Source organism: Ursus maritimus, unplaced genomic scaffold, assembly GCF_017311325.1.
Source record: "Ursus maritimus isolate PB19 unplaced genomic scaffold, ASM1731132v1 scaffold_9, whole genome shotgun sequence".
Classification (NCBI taxonomy): Eukaryota; Metazoa; Chordata; class Mammalia; order Carnivora; family Ursidae; genus Ursus; species Ursus maritimus.
In genome coordinates, this window is record NW_024427107.1 from 50,858,793 (window position 1) to 50,875,509 (window position 16,717).

Consider the following 16,717-nt stretch of genomic DNA (forward strand, 5'->3'; position numbering starts at 1 on the left):
GGAGGGAAAGAGGAGAGACAGAGACATGGTGCAGGGAGAGAGAGAGAGAGAGGGAGCAAGCTGAATACAAGTCACGCTTAAGGACAGCATTTGTTTTTGTAGTTAAGAGTGAGACCTTTCAGTCCTCCCAGGTTTTTTATGGTATCCTGACAGCTCAAGTGTCAGATGCAGACCAAGAGATAATACACATATCAGCAGGGGAAGAATTCAAGAATGGAAGAATGTAGATTCATGCTGACAACTTTTTAAAAGATAAATCATATGTGGGTAACATATTTAGTGAGAGATTGAAACCACCCTAGGTTACACCTTAAAATGAAATAGCATGCAGTTATTAAGAATGATATTAGATAGATATTTATTCATGAGAAATGATATATATTTCCAAAGGAGGCAGACTGCAAAACAGCTTGGATAGCATGACGCAGCTTTCCATAAAAAAATATATAATACACAGTGACACATGCAGACTTCTCAATGTGACAGGATTGTGATTTTTAATTTTATTTTGTGTACTTTCTCCTTTTTCTCCAATAAGTGCATGTTATTTATGTAATTATGAAAACAAATAACCTAAAAAATAAGGTAAAGTTGACAATATTTTACTTATTTATTCCTAGACAAAGCTTTCACAATAGCATCTTAAAATATATGACTATAAAGGGGTTCACTTTTAGCAACAACATTAAAGCATGGTGGGACCCTAAAACCAAGGGATGGTTGATGTAAAGTATACCTGCTCCATGTCTATGTCTGGTTACTGTGAACAGCAGTAGGATAAATGGTACTTTTCAGCAGGATTTTCAATTCCAAAACATTTCATTATGCAACCAGTTCAGGGTCAAGTCCTGTCAAGTTTATTTATAGTTATACAGTTTACCCCATGACACAGTACAAAGATAAATAAATGTAAAACTTAGAAACACAAGTCATAGAGCATGCGTGACCCCTTTCAGACTCTAAATCAACAGCCAGGTTTATCTTCTTCATAGAAAAGCTTCATTATAATTGCTGTCATTAAGGGCCACTTTCAGTGTAAAGTTGGGGAATCCTTTTAGGTTGCAGATAATAGTATTGAGAAACCATGTGCTGCAATGCAAAGAGCAGGACTAGGAAGAAAGAAGCCTGGATTACATTCCCAGTTGTACCACTAGCAAGCTGTGTGACCTTGGACAAATCACTCACTTCTACCGAGTCTGTCCTCTCATCTATAAAGTAGGAGCACTAGCAGTCCTCTTGGTGCCTTCCTGGTTTGGAATATGGTGGAAACTCTAGTTCCAATGACATAAGATATTCAACTAGTTTCTAGCAACACAATGGTCTTTAAATCAATATAATGCATAAGAACTGAAACCTCTTCAAGCCATCCCAATGGCCAGGAGTCAGTTAATAAGCAATACATTTGTTTTAGAGAGGTCAGTGCTTTGACTGAATCGGCCATCATGAATGTCAATGACTTCAAAATGAATAGTCTATATGTCATTTCAAGATCTCTAAGTCCCATTTCACTTACCTGAGATGATTCATAGTTTATAAAATACATCTATAAAACTAAACAAAGAAATCTATTATATTCCGAGTAAATGGCTTTAAATGTGGGGAAGGGGATGGTGAGCAACTCTTGAATCAGCTTCATAGGTAAATAATTTTCTGGGAAAAATAAAATTTGCTTCTCTCTGGTGCAAAATCTCTGAATTCAACAATCTCATAGCTCTGTACAAGCTTAAGAGCACGTAGAGTGACAATTCAAGCTACAGAGTTTCAGAGACTATTTTTTTCTCTATTGCTATAGATGTCATCTGGCTGAAAACTGTCAATATTTTGTGTCACTGAATTTAGTCACAGAATCAATTCTTGTGGATATGGTGAGATTTGAACAACTGAACATTAGATAAATCAGTGCTAAAAGTTATAAAAAGCAAATATTTCAAGACTGTAAGCAACAGTATTATTTGTATTATATTAAATTGTCTCTATATTTCCTTTTTTTGCAAACCACCTCCATCTTTTAAGAGTTGACAGAGAGGTGAAGGATAAAAATAAGTACATATGTAGATATTTGGAATATGACAATCCTCACCTGTTTTTCTCATGAATCTTTAGGATTTCATTTGTCTGTTGAAGAAGCTGCTTCTCTAGCTTGTATGTTGATAACGAATTCTCTAGCAGTTGTATTTCAAGTCGAGAAGTTTGATTTAGTACCTCGAGATAAAAGATAAGAGATAAAAACATTTCAAACTTTAATCACAAAGAGTGAAAAGAATTTTTGTTTTATTTCGTTGTGTTTTCTTTTAAAATAGTATTTCTTCCAGAATAATTAATTAAATGGTCTACATTCTACTAATTAATGCTTTGCAATGTGTCTTAAACATGACATTCATTTGAGATTGTGGTTGCAACTGAATGGGAAAATTGAGTGGTTAAATCCATTTTCATATTTAAATTTTCATGTCCTGAATCCCTAAGACATTCTACTGTGCTAGGTGCTTTATATATATATATTATCCCCAATACTAAATCTCTAAGATAAGAATTAGTACAAGGTCTTAGATATTGTATATAACTAATAACTAATAGGCAAGTAAAGTATGCCCACTTTGCTCTCTCACCTTACAAAAACCAATTATAAATGTGCAAACAACTCTTGACATAGTTTAGACAGATTCAGGACCACAGAGTTATTGCATATTTATCACATTAGGTCACGCCAGCCCTTCCAGATATCATATCATTTCACAGACATGGGCACATGCTAATGGAGGAGTTGCTACCATCACTTAATATACGAAGAAACAGAGGTTCAGACACAGGCCAAAATCCACACAGGAACCAAGGGAAGAACTGGGTTTTGAACCCAGACAGTGCGACTCTAATTTTAATGCTCTATCTATACTGAAAACTAAAGGGTCAGTTAAACCGTCCTGGGTCTTAATCTGAGGAAATGAAGTGACCAGGAACCCAGATTGCACTGAAGACAGATTGTAGTTATCCTCTCAGCTGCGCTGCACTAGGAGCTCTAGAAGCTATAAATATTCAACTAATCTTGAATCACAAGACTCATGTTGCTAGCCAGGCTTTAATGTAACATGAATCTGTGAGCCATGAACCCAAACCTACCCATCCTCCAAGCAAACACTACACACTGCATTCCTAGAAGATGTCTTCAAACTGTGCCAATGTCTTTGCTCCTCTCTGTCTCTGTTCTGTCCGTGCCCCACCCCGCTATTCTTTAAGGGAGATAAAAAGGTCAAGGAAAAAAGTATAATTAGCTTTAAAAGCTTCCTACGTCATCTGGAAACTTTTACAATCACCAAACTTTTCTTAGAACTACTTATTGAAAGGGAGCTGGAAAACCTTCTGGAGAGTCAATATCAGTCTAAAGGTCCACCTCTAAAAATGACATCATTAGAGCTTTCCTCCTTTTCTGCAGCCGGTTGAAACCTGGGATTATATCAGATGCGCATAACCTTTTCAAAACATACGACTAGGGCTGGACTTGGGTTACAAGAGGTTGTGGGGGAAGGGGGTGTATTTGCAAGGGACCAGGACAGGGGCTAGGGTGAGATGAGGGAAGCAACTGCCTCAATTGCAAAATTTAAGGAGGTGTCAAAAAGATAATGTTTTAATGCAACATTCTGAAAGATCAAAATTAGTTCCAAATAATCTATGTTGAACATAGCATAATTTTAAAATAAAGATAGGATCTGCTTCTGCACATATATTATTTAGCTCTGTATGACTTGATCCCTCTTCTTACCCAAGTCCCAACCCTGCTGGGGGTGGTGTGAGGCAGAGGGTGAAGGAATTGGGGAGAGAATGGTGAGATGGGGCGTTTGTGTTTATAAAAAGTTCTAAGGTCCTAGGATTCATTTTTACAATTGTCATAAATAAAGATCTGAAAGCCAGTCTAAAAGTTACTACTACTAATCAATACTTAGACTTGTGGAGGGGTTTAGAGTTTTAAAAAAATATTTTCCTATTCTGAGTCACTTCATTTGAGGAAAAACGGGAGCAAGAGGAACTGGGATTTGAAGACAGGATTAGGAGTAGCACAGAAGACAAAATGGTAGAGAACCTAAAGACTGGGGATACACAAGAGGTGACTCTGAACAGACAAACATATTTTTTTGTCCAGGCAAGTTTTTTGTTAACCAGAATTATCATTCATAAAAAAATTAATGGGGGATAGGCATCTGGATCTTTTGGTGACACTCAGAACAGTGTTTGGCACAGAGAAAACATTCAGTATTGACTGACTGAATGAAAGGTACTATGTTTCACTGAATCAGGCATATTACATGCAGTTAAACTCTCTCATCACACTTTCTGAGATTCTCAAATACCAAAAACTGTTCTTCTTCATGTCTGAGAACATGAGAGAACACTGAGAACAGAATAGAACTACCTAAAACTGAAACTGAAGCTGTCTATATCTAAGTGCAGAGACTACAACAGCTCCTAATTTTTCTCCACTTTGTCCTACCTCCAGTCTGTTTGCTACATGACACCAGAATGATCTTTTTTTAAAATTTTTATTTTTTTTGATGTAAAATTTGAAGATTCATTAGTTGCATATAACACCCAGTGCACCATGCAATATGTGCCCTCCTTACTACCCATCACCAGGCTATCCCATTCCCCAACCCCCTCCCCTCTGAAGCCCTCAGTTTGTTTCTCAGAGTCCATAGTCTCGAATGATCTTTTTAAAAACCTAAATCATGGGCGCCTGGGTGGCTCAGTTGGTTAAGCATCTGACTCTTGATTTCCGCTCAGGTCATGATCTCTGGGTTGTGAGATTGAGCCCTGCCTCAGCTCCCTGCTCAGCGGGGAGTCTGCATGAGATTCTTTCCCTCTGTTCCTCTCCCTGCTCATGTCTCACTCAAATAAATAAGTCCTTAAAAAATAAAAAATAAATAAAAATATAAATCACATTATGTCATTGCCAATATTAAATATGCTAATGGCTTCTCTTGGCAATCAGAATAAATTCCAAAGTTTTTAGCCTGGCCCAGAAGGTCCTACATGATCAGAACCCTGCTTACTTCTCAGATCTCATCCTGCCACTCCCATCCTTGTTTATTATGCTCTAACCACACTGGCCTCCTTTTTGCCACCCCAACATGCCAAATTCATTTCTACCTCAGGACCTTTGTATTTGCAGTTGCCCACATCTTCCCAGATGCATGGCTGATTTCTTATTCAATTCTTGCTTAGGGAGGCCCTCCTGGCCACTGTCTGTAATATAACTTCCCACCATCCCCCATCAAGTCATCCTATTGGATTATCTTTAAAAAATCATCACTATTGGAAAGTATCCAATTTGCTCATTTGTTGTTTCTCTACCCCATGAGGATGTCAGTTACACAGAGGGAGGACTATTCCATCCGGAGCCTCCATATTGCCAATGCCCAGCATGGGGTCTGGCACACTGGCACAGTCAGAGCTATTTGCTGGATGATATGCTAGATGATGGACAGTGAGTTATTTTTCAAGTTGGGTCATTGTCAGACAGAAGGTAGCAGGCCACGTGAATGTTAAGTGGGACTTCAGTGATAACAATCTAAAATCTAAATCTAAAGCAGCATCTGAATGTAGGAGAAGGAGGGAGACAAATCCCAAATCTCACTTAGTCCAGGGCAGATGACAGGGCACCTCTGGCCACTTTTGAGCACAAATGGCAATTCCTTCCCTTCTTTCCCCATCACCCTGACCAAATAGCTGCTTTATTTCAATTCCCTCTCTGCTGATATGTTAAAAGAGGCCTGAAGTTAAAAAATGAACAACGGAAACTATAGTTTCATAGGAAACTATGATAAACTGTCTATGAAACTTGCTGCTTAGCAATAACCTAAGTGTTCCATTAAAGTGACAAAAGGCATTTTATTCTTTAGCCTAAACATATTCCAAAGCACATCTCTGAAAGAAAGAAAGAAAGAAAGAAAGAAAGAAAGAAAGAAAGAAAGAAAGAAGAAAAAGAAAGAGAAAGGAAGGAAGGAAGGAAGGAAGGAAGGAAGGAAGGAAGGGTGAGGGAAGGGGGGAAGGAAGGAGGGATGGAGGGGAAAGGAAAGGAAAGGAAAGGAAAGGAAAGGAAAGGAAAGGAAAGGAAAGGGAAAAGAAAAAAGGAGAGCAAAGAGCATGTGAAAAAAGCCCCCAAGGAACAATTTCAAAACTTAAATTCTGCAGCATATACTACAGAGTAAGGAAGATATAAGACTTGAAACTAAGGATTTACGGACTCCAAAATGTTAGTTCTTCATTAAAAAAAAAAACCCAAAAAACAAAAAACTAAAATTGGGGTACCTGGGTGGCACAGTTGGTTAAACCTCCAACTCTTGGTTTCCACTTAGGTCATGATCTCGGGGTTGTGAAATCGAGCCCCAGATGGGGCTCCATGCTCAATGTGGAGTCTGCTGAAGACTTTCTCTCCCTCTCCCTCTGCCCCTCCCCCTGCTCTCTCTCTCTCTCTCTCTCTTTCAAAATAAATAAATCTTAAAAAAAACCCTAAAATTTAAAAATAAAAATGACTAGTTTCTCAGACCAAACCAAGTGAGTTAGAGAACTTCAGCCAGCTTCCCTTTAATATTTTAAAGAGTGCCTCTGATCTTCCTTAAAAGGACAATCTCCCTCAAAAGAAATTTTCTTTCACCAGCATATTAACTTTGAAATCAGCCTTGTTTGTAGTTTGTACTTCCTTTTACTTTAATTATGTTTTTCAAATGAAAAATATAACACAAAGTATGATGCCTTCGCAATTAGGTTTTTACAGAAAAATAAAGGCTGCTACATGTTCAAAGAATCAGAAGATCACCATTTTACAAAATTGATTGAAATAATTAATTTGGTCAGTGATGGCAGTGTGACAAAGTACCACTCTCCAGGTTATCTGTTAATTTCTAAGAGGAAAGTGGACAACTAATATGGAGAGATGTGGAGGCCTCTACCCTAACCGAGTTAAAACAGCATCACTGAGAGGGGTGGCTGGGTAGCTCAGTCTGTTAAATGTCCAACTGTTGCTTTTGGCTCAGGTCATGATCTCAGGGTCATGGGATCAGCCCCCCGCCCCCCACATGGATATTAGTTGTATCCATGCTCAGTTCCGAGTCTGTTTGTCCCTCTCCTTCTGTTCCTCCTCCTGCTCGAATGCACTCTCTCTCTCTCTCTCTCTCTCAAATAAATAAATAAATAAATAAATAAAATCTTAAAAAACCATAGCATTACTGACAGTGTGGCAAGCTGGCATTTGTGCTTCCTGATGAGATGCAATAGGAAGTAATGAGTAATTCTATGAAGTACTCCCACCACCATGTTCAACTCAATCTAATTGAACCTTTAGACTTAACTTCCTGTTTAAAGAAAAACCATGGGGAATGAATGAGTAAATTAAAACATATCATAAAGAAATACTCAGAAAAGTTAAGGAATATGGGACAGTATACGAAACAACTGGTCTGGTTTCTTAAAAACCTCAAGAAAAAAAAAACTGGAAGATTACTCTAAATTAAAAGGGTCTTAAAAGTTAAAATGCCTATAAAATTTTGGGTAGAACAATTGAGGAAATTTGAATGTGAAAGATAAATTAATTTGAGAGAATTACTGTTAATCTTAGTCATGATAATGTATAGAATTAATACTACATAATTATTGTATGTAATATTTTATATTTTATTTATAATATATACAAATAAATACTATATTTATAACATAATGAAAATCTCATTGGGTTATGTAGTTTAGTAGAGACAGCACTTATATCACAGAGCTAATCCACAGAAGAGTCAGATCGGAATCCAGGTAGTCAGTCTCTGGCGTCTGACTTCTTTCCTATAAGCTCATGTAGCTATATACAAGCAGCTTTTCTCTGGCTAAAAAAGGGACCTCCCCTCAGTCAATAACAACTGCTATCAAAACGGTTTCTTTCATAGCACCATGACATCTGCTTGTTACAGCTAATGGCATCCGACTTCTCTCTCCACTCCAACACTAAACTAGCACTATGAAGCAAGAAAGTGGCCAAATTTCTCTTGCTCCTTAGAATACAGAGAATACGCTGTCATCCAGTGTTCTTAGTCGGTCGGAACAACTTTGCAGTAGAGTGTTTCCATTCAAAGTCCTATTCTGACCCATTAGCTATTGATGGATATATATAACAATCAATATACAACCTTTAGGACGTTACCTTTGGTCTTAGGAGCATCAGGTTGAAATCTACAGAAACTGAGGGACTAATATTAGTTCATGTAATCAACATTTTAGAAGGATTTACTAAGAGCTGTTGTACTAAATGCTGTTTTAAATCCTAAGGATGGAACAGTGAACAAGACAGACAAAATCCTTGCTCTGTTGAAGTTTGTATCCTAATACAAGGGTTGGCCAGCTTTTTCTATAAAGGCCAGATAGTAAATAGATTGGTGGGCCATATGGTTTCTGGTACAACTACTCAACTCTGCCTTTTTATTGGGAAAGCAGCCATATACAACATATAAATGAATAGTGTAGCTGTGTTCAATAAAAACTTTATTTACAAAAAGAGATTGCAATTCAAATTTGACCTGTGGGTCATAGTTCACTGAGACCTCTCCGAATGGGTCATCAAACACTTCTTCCAGACCTTGTGAGAAAGTTAATTACCGTGGTATTTTCTTTGGATGACCCATTAGCAAATTTATTTTACTGCCATTTTAACTAGGCCAAGGTTAAATATTTATTCAGCTCTTCTCTCTTCAAGTTAAAGAGATCCATTGGCTCAACTCTGAGAGCTGCCATTTCAAATCCATTTCGGTCTAGAGACTGATGCTCATTGATTAAACTATTCCTGAACTGGCTTAAATTTGCAATTGTACAATTGAAGTCCAAACAGGTGTGATAGTTCGTGACCTCTGAGAGGCAGATGATAAAATGAGATTAGATATGCAAGAAATTTACTAGGGGAAATGCCTATAAGGGAAAATTGGGAAGAAGACAAAGTTGTCTAGGAGCCTTCTGACTTGGATGCAGGTCTAATCATAGTAAAGAAGAAAGGGAAGGAAAGGAGATTGAGTGAAAATCTTAGCCTCCAGGGCAGTTGTGAGAAAGTTCAGCAAGGCTAAAGGAGAGCCGTTAGCCAAAGTCATATGTCAGTGGAATCCAACAGTTCCCAGGAACAGGTCTAAGTATTGCTACCCACAATGTGTCACTGGCTAGAAGTGGCCACTGGGAATTGTGCCCTCTGCACCAACACATTGATGGATTTCAGAGCACAGCAGCTGGGACCATTGGTCAATGAAATCCCCACAGTAGGAGATTGGAAAGATGCATTTTTATGGCTATATGAAAAGGCTCCACAGCTAATTAATTTGATGGAAAGTTAAGAAAGAAATGGTTTAGACAAGTTTGCCACATTAATTCAATTAAGATCACTGAGGATAAGGATTGTTTTACTTATGGTTGTATTTTATACCATACCTATTAAAATCTCTTGCATTAAGGACATACCCAAAATATGCCTTTTAGTATTTGGTTAAATCCCATTCTTAACACAATGGTTCCTATATAAATAATTGGAAATTAGAGGAAATGTAGCCTAAGCATCTGAGGAACTGCCCCATAGTTACACAGCCAGCAAGTGGCAAGGACAACAAAGGATTCCAGGATCACATGAGATGATGTGTAGTTACGTGGTGACATGACAATAGTTGGTGGTGCCATCAGCGCAACAGCAACAGCATCAGTGTCTTTACCATTTACAGAAAACATTCAGTGTTACTGTTAGGTTCCCATTACTTTTGTTTTATCTGATTTCCACCTTACTCTCCGCTTGGACCCATTAGACTCATGCTAGACTTCCTGGGGTTAAAACTTTGCTCTAACATTTACTATTAGTTGTTTCACCCAGGGCAAATTGCTTCTCCTTTCTAGATTTCAATTTTCACATCTATAAATGAGGGATGGTGATAGTACCTACCCCCTAAGATTTTTTTTTTAAAGATTTTTATTGATTTGACAGAGGGAGACACAGCGAGAGGGAACACAAGCAGGGGGAGTGAGAGAGGGAGAAGCAGGGTTCCCACTGAGCAGGGAGCCTGATGCAGCGCTCGATCCCAGGACCCTGGGATCATGACCTGAGCCAAAGACAGACGCTTAATGACTGAGCCACCCAGGCGCCCCAACCCCCTAAGATTTTTATTAAATTATTAAATAGCTAATATATGTAAAATTCCTTGGAACAGAGCTGTACACCAATTATGAGAGGTGAATTTTCATGTAGTTTGTCTATTAGTGTGCCTCTAATCAAAACTGGCCTGTGGTAGAAGCCAGAAATGGACTTACATGTCGGGAAGGGACATGAATAATGTCTGAAACTAACCCCTTCATAGTGTGCACTCAGAAAGAGGAACTGGAAGTAAAGGAGATGTCGGCACAAACTGATAACAGAGTGAGAAAAGCACTGCAAGTGAGACTAAGGAGGAAGGGACGGGCATGGTGTTGGCGCCTGATTCTCCCTGCCTTGGCCAGCAGGGTTACTTAGGTGTGCTCATTATCTGTTTCTTTTCTGATTAGGATGCTTATTGAACACACAAGTGTTTTTAAATGGCACTGCAGCAAAACCATGTTTCTACCACCTTTTGCTAAGTTTAAGTCTAGAAGGTCTAGAGAGAGAGGACCGGAAAGCAATAAGTTACTTATCTTTATAACATCATCATGTAAAAGAACACGAAAATGCATTGCAAAGCCCTTGTAAGTTCCTAAAAAACTGAGAACCTGAAGTCAGTTTAAGAAAAGCAACACATACCTATGTGAAACAAGGCAGGATTAATATGGGAGCAAAAACCTAGGAACAGACTTGCATAGCACAGAAGGATTTCCTGGTCTTTTTTTAATATATATAAATACTTAATATACAAGGATAGAGTTCATTTAGATTAAGGAATAATTTAGGATTCATTCTGTAACTTGTTCCTGCACCTGTACTTGAGTGCACTTGAGTGGTTATGTCTAAGTAGAACATGTTCTGTCGCAAAGGTTCGACTAAATATCGCATGTATATATATTTGCATGAAAATGTTTTGGAGCACTGCAGCTTTACAGACAGTACAGACAGTTGGAAGACATTAAAATGATCAAAAGAACACCCAGGATTTACTTCTTACGGTAGGACACAGCTGGTTGGAACCATTGTCTTCCTTTTCTACCTCCCTCTCATTGCAAGCTCTGATAGATTTGTGATTTTTTAAGATATTTTCCAGGTTTTAGCTATCTTAAAATTCTTCTTGGTACATCTAATAAACTTTCATTAGCCTTTAAGGATTATTTAGTTTTAGCCGTTCCTCATAGAGAGGTTTTTTTTCCTATGAATTTTCTCTACTATTTTCCATGAAGTACATATCTCTTAGTCTTAAGGATCCAGAACAAGTTGCTACCTCTTAAAATCTTATACAGCATGCATCTTAATGGTTTGTGGAGATTAGTATGCTAACAGCGGGATTCCCCCCTGCCCTGCCCCTCCACAACTCCAATTCCTAGGTAAAAAGAGAACAAAAACAACTCAAAAAGGATTTACGGGATAGAAAAAATAAAACCCTGCCATGTAGGTCATTAAAATTCATAACATAAATGCACAAAAATTTCAAATGTTCACTCAGGTATGGCAGTATTAATTGTGTTGTTCCAGTTTTTGAATATATAGAGTGCTTTGTAGGAGATGGTGAGTATTCTGTTCTTATGAAAACAAGAGAAAATACACTCATATCATTTATACCACCAGAAGTCAATGTTTGCGGATCACCAAGCTTGCTTGGTATGATGATAAATGATAAAATAAAGTCTCATACTTTTTAGTTATAATACGTGGTCTTCCCTCCCCCATCGCCTGTGGTTATCTGATGATAGCGTGCAGCAAAAAATATTTTCCAAAGCCCATGTGTTTTACTGCCCCAATGTAATCCACATTTAAGTTCTTATTTAGTTCTTATTAAGTGCTTATTTAATTATTAGCATTACTAATCAAGAGGGATAGAAAAGGAAAGAAATGAGAATGCCTCCATCTGAGCGCCAGACTCAATTTACTAGCTATATCAATATGAGAAAACTGCTCAAACTTTTCTGATCTCTGTCTGCTTTAAATGGTTCTCATAAACATCATTTGTACCTGGGAAAGTTGTCTGTCTAATAATAATTCTCTATCCATATAAATTGTCATTGTTCTTTATCTTTAAATATCATTATATGATCTATGATGCCATTAACAGAAATGAAATAAAATAGAAATAATGTTACATCTTATTTATAATTGTTATTGTTTTTTAACAATATTTATATTGTTTTATATAAATATAAAATATTTAAACAAGGAGGCCATTAGACTGAGTAGCTCTAATGCCTTGGTAACCTACATAAGTAAATCAAAGCCTAAGCCAGAGTCAGTGCATTTGAATCCAAGAAAATGAAAGTTAGGAACAATCAATTACAGCCAAGAAGGTTCCCTCAAATAAGGCAACTGCTTAGGCTATAGTCAATCAAATAATTTCCTTGCTTTGCTTCTGCATTTTCTCTATACCGACCTTTCCCTTAGCTCACACAGTAGACCGTTCCTAACCACTTTCAGCTAAGCACTGCTCAACTTGAGTTGATGCATGCCCAAATAAGTTCTTGAACATTTCGAGGAGCCTCAGTTTATCTTTTAACAATATATTTCAGCTTTGCTTCCGGAAATCAATTACACTGAGGTAGACTCACCCTCTGCGTTTCAGAATGATAAATGGAATAACCATTTCTACGGTGAAAAGAGGACCAAGAGATCATCTTCAAATCATCAAAAATATTTTCACTAAACTGTAATGGTAGGTTTGTGACTGATGATTAAAGGGCATTTTACCGATTTGTACTGAAATAAGTATGACTGTACATAAAGAAGTATGTTATTGTCCGTGGTAGGATGATTTAGATATTATGTAGAAAAAGAGTTTTAATTGACTTCTCATTATAAAATCATGCTGAATAAAAAAATCTACACATTGCTGATCAGTTCATTTGGGTTTTCCTGCCTGTCCACTGACTGCACCAAACCTCTGCAGGTGCCCTTGTGGCCAGTGTATTACCAGAGATGAAGCAGGACAGGTCAAAAACGCACATCAAAGGCACCAATTTGACCCAAATGGCTATTTTGTTTGACACATATATCACAGTTGGTAGCTGCAGTGTTTATTTGAATTTCAATGCTGATTAAGTTCTTTACCAGTCCTGTTTTTGCAAACACATGCAAAGCTAAATATACCAACCCTCGTTAAATCAAAAGAAACATGCATAGTGAGCGTGTCAGGCAGTCGTTGTTGTTATTACCAATAAACAAAAATGTATATGTTTCCCCAATCTCAGTGGTGAAATGTGCTCTGTGTTTATGGAGTAAGCTAAAGGGGAAAAAATCTTCTCAGTTAAGAGTTTGTCGACTCTGGCCCAGGGGTATACCTGGGTCTCAACATCTGTCAGCTTTCTGGTCTGCTCTGCGGTCTGAGAGAGGAGGCTGGTTCCTATCTCGAGCATGGTGGCCGTGTGGTTCTGCACAGCATTCTGCTGTATCTGGGCCATCTCCGACTTCATATTTTCCACAATGTAGTTCTCAATCTGCAGGAGATAAAGGACAAAACATACTACATTATAAGCAAAGTCTCTCGGAGCATGTAATATTTACAATGACAAAACAAGACACAGCTGGCAAATCAGCCATCTGGCAGGGATCCTCTGTGTTCCTGGGAGCTGGGGAAATGGGAGCAGAGCACACAGGAACCCAGTTGCTAACAAACTCCTAATATACTGATACATACATATAATCATCGGAAAATTTGTACTTGGATAGTGCTTCCTTATTTTCTGCAACTCCTTCAACCCTCACAGCAAAGATGTGAGTTAGGCACAGATGGCCTCATTGTTTTTTGTGGGGTTTTTTTGTTTGTTTGTTTGTTTTTATTTGTAGCTGAGGAAACAGAATCAGTCAAAGGTCAATGATGAGCCCCCGGTCACCCAGCAAGAATGCAGCAGTGTTCGCACGATCATTTAAATCTAAATCTTGGTTCTCTGGTCTTTTCATTATACCATATTGCCCACTCATCTCTGAGAAAAATTCAGCCTCCTGCTTTCATTTCTGCAATGAAAAGTAAAAGGCCATGCTGGGTTAGGGGAATTACACAAGGAGTGGCAGGAGGGCACATGCCCAAAACGTAAGCTTTGAAGGGAATAGTAAAGTACGGGCAACAGGATACGAAATGAGCTGCAGAGCCACAGAGCTGGCTAACGCCATTCTCAGTGCTCCTTTGAAAGCTCAAAAAACTAAACTAAACTAAAATAAAAAGGCACTGAAAGTATGACCCATAAGGCAACATTTGCCCTCCTCACCTTGGGTAACATTTAGTCCTCTATGGTGCCATCTTAGGGAATACTATGGTTGGAAAATAAATTGTACCATGGGGGCTGGGAAGAATTATTAAGTGACTTACTAGAGGGAGGCTGCTAGGCACTGCAGAGAATAAAGCCGAGCATAAGCACTGCTTGAAAAATACAGAAGAAGCCTACAGCTCCCTGTCAGTGCACTTAATTCTCCCCCACCACAGTGTGGTGACTACATTTTATTACCCAATTACACATATGGGGAAATTGCATCCCAGAGAAGTCAGGTCCAAGGCCACACACCGCAAAAACAGCCAGACTTGGATTTGAGTACAAAAGCCCTTAACTTTCATACCAACACTCTTAACCACTTGATGGCTCTGCCAAGTTGTGTTTCACGAACTGGGTTCCAAATCATTAACAGCTACGTGATTTTTACTGATTTAGTGGACCATAATACATCCACTATTTTATAATCCATAGTAACATTATTGTCATGTAATAAATATAGTCTAAAGCTAAATTCCCCTTTGTGAAACTTTGGCAGCTCACTTTCTAACACCATCTTTTGCTTATTTCTATTTATCAAACATAAATCTGCCCCAAGTGAAAGAAAATGAAAGGTTAGAGTCAAACTCATATTGTTATTAATAAATTCTGACTATGTCCTTAGTCAATATAAAGTAACTCCATTCTTTATTCTGAAATTAGTAGTAGAGGGGGGAAAAATCAACCTACAAGTATCTGTTATAAAACGAATACAACATAGGTTAGAATAGATATCTAGAAATTATCTTGACAAAACGCAAGGTCTGTATCTTGGCTTTACTCCAATTGCACTAACATATCTAATTAACAATAGAAAGGTAATGGAAAAGAGGGTAGGTCAGAGCATCAGACATCTGTTGTTTTGGATTCTGCATCATATTTCCCTTTTCCTCATAACATCCTATAACTTTCTTTTGGGAAGTTATGAATGGGTATATTCTCAAAAATGGCAGGTGCCTCTCCATCATGGAGGTGATACCCACCATACATAGCTGACATTTATCAATTGTCTATGTGATAGCACTGAACTAAGTGCTTTCTTTTCATAACAGTACTTAAAACTTACAACAAGCTTATGTGGTAGGTATTGTTATAGCTGCTTTTAAGTGAGACTATTGAGGCCTAGAAAATCCAGAACAATTTGCCCACGAGAAACAGTAAGTAACCCCAATGCCAAAACCCACATTCTCAATCTCTAACCTATTCATCTTAGCATTATTTAATTACTCTGTGCATTTTATCGTGTAGCTCCTCAACCTTGTATATTTATCAAAACTATACGAGAAGCATTTTTAAAATGCAGATGAAGGTACCACACACCAGAATGCTGAATCAGAATTTTCAAGGGTATATACTAGACAACTATATATTTTAAAAACTTCCCAATGTAATACTGATTTAGGCAAAGACCAGTGCTTCTCAAAGTCTGGTCCACAGAATAACTGCCTATATGACACCTGTTTGTGAATAGTCTGTCATGAAATGAAGAAACTGTGCCAGAATGTAAATTATCTGTCACTAAGCACACTGGTACTACAAATAGAGTGTGTATGTGTGTGGGGGGGGGGTGGGTGGGTGTGTGTAGGAGCAAGACTCTCTCAATGAAGAAAGTGATGCTCTAAAGCTTTAATTTACATTCTGGAGCAAGCTTCTTACCTTGTTTGCAAAATGACAACAATTTCCTTGAGTAGCAGTGATCTAGACCACCAAATTTATTCAGTGTCACATTCTCTGCTTACCAAGAAAGTTCAAATAACAACTTGGTTTCCCATGTAGATTTGTCTAGTGAGAGAGAATTCACTAATCAGTGAGCTCCAATACAGATCTGCTTGATCATTATACATCACTTTTTTAAGTAGGTTCTATGCCCAATGTGGGGCTTGAACTCACACACAACCCCAAAATCAAGAGATGCATGCTCTAGCAACTGAGCCAGCCAGGCGCCCCTATACATCAATTTCTTATGCAGTTGGTTACTGGGAGTTATTTCCCAGAGTTTAACTTGCTCTGGGTGTAATATAATCATGTGTTTCAGTCTCCATAAAGGACACCCTCTGGCATAGAGCTACTACACTAAAGTTCAGCTGCTTTGTGATCCTACCTTTGGCAGCTCCTATTTATTCTGTATTATTATGGTTTTTCTTAGCTGTAAAAGTTAACACCAGCAAAGCAAAATAACTGCTTTATATAGGCATTCATCATAAAGAGTCTCCCAATTCTGCTGACCCTGTTGTAGCAATATAGTAGGTCTCCAACCTATATTAAAATTCTTATTTGGGCTGCCATGATTAGTAACATGTATATAACTCTAGTT

General features: G+C 38.0%; 1 protein-coding gene across 1 annotated transcript in view; it reads right to left on the bottom strand.

The window, feature by feature from the left end:
* The window catches only part of ANGPT1 (angiopoietin 1), a 244,948-nt gene that overhangs the window by 79,479 nt on the left and 148,752 nt on the right, over nt 1-16,717 (bottom strand). The window contains exons 2-3 of the mRNA XM_008689254.2: nt 13,441-13,596; nt 2,081-2,202 (exon numbers count right to left, since the gene is read on the bottom strand). Of these exons, the coding sequence (XP_008687476.1) occupies nt 2,081-2,202; nt 13,441-13,596 (278 nt within the window). The remainder of the gene's footprint in view (nt 1-2,080; nt 2,203-13,440; nt 13,597-16,717) is intronic.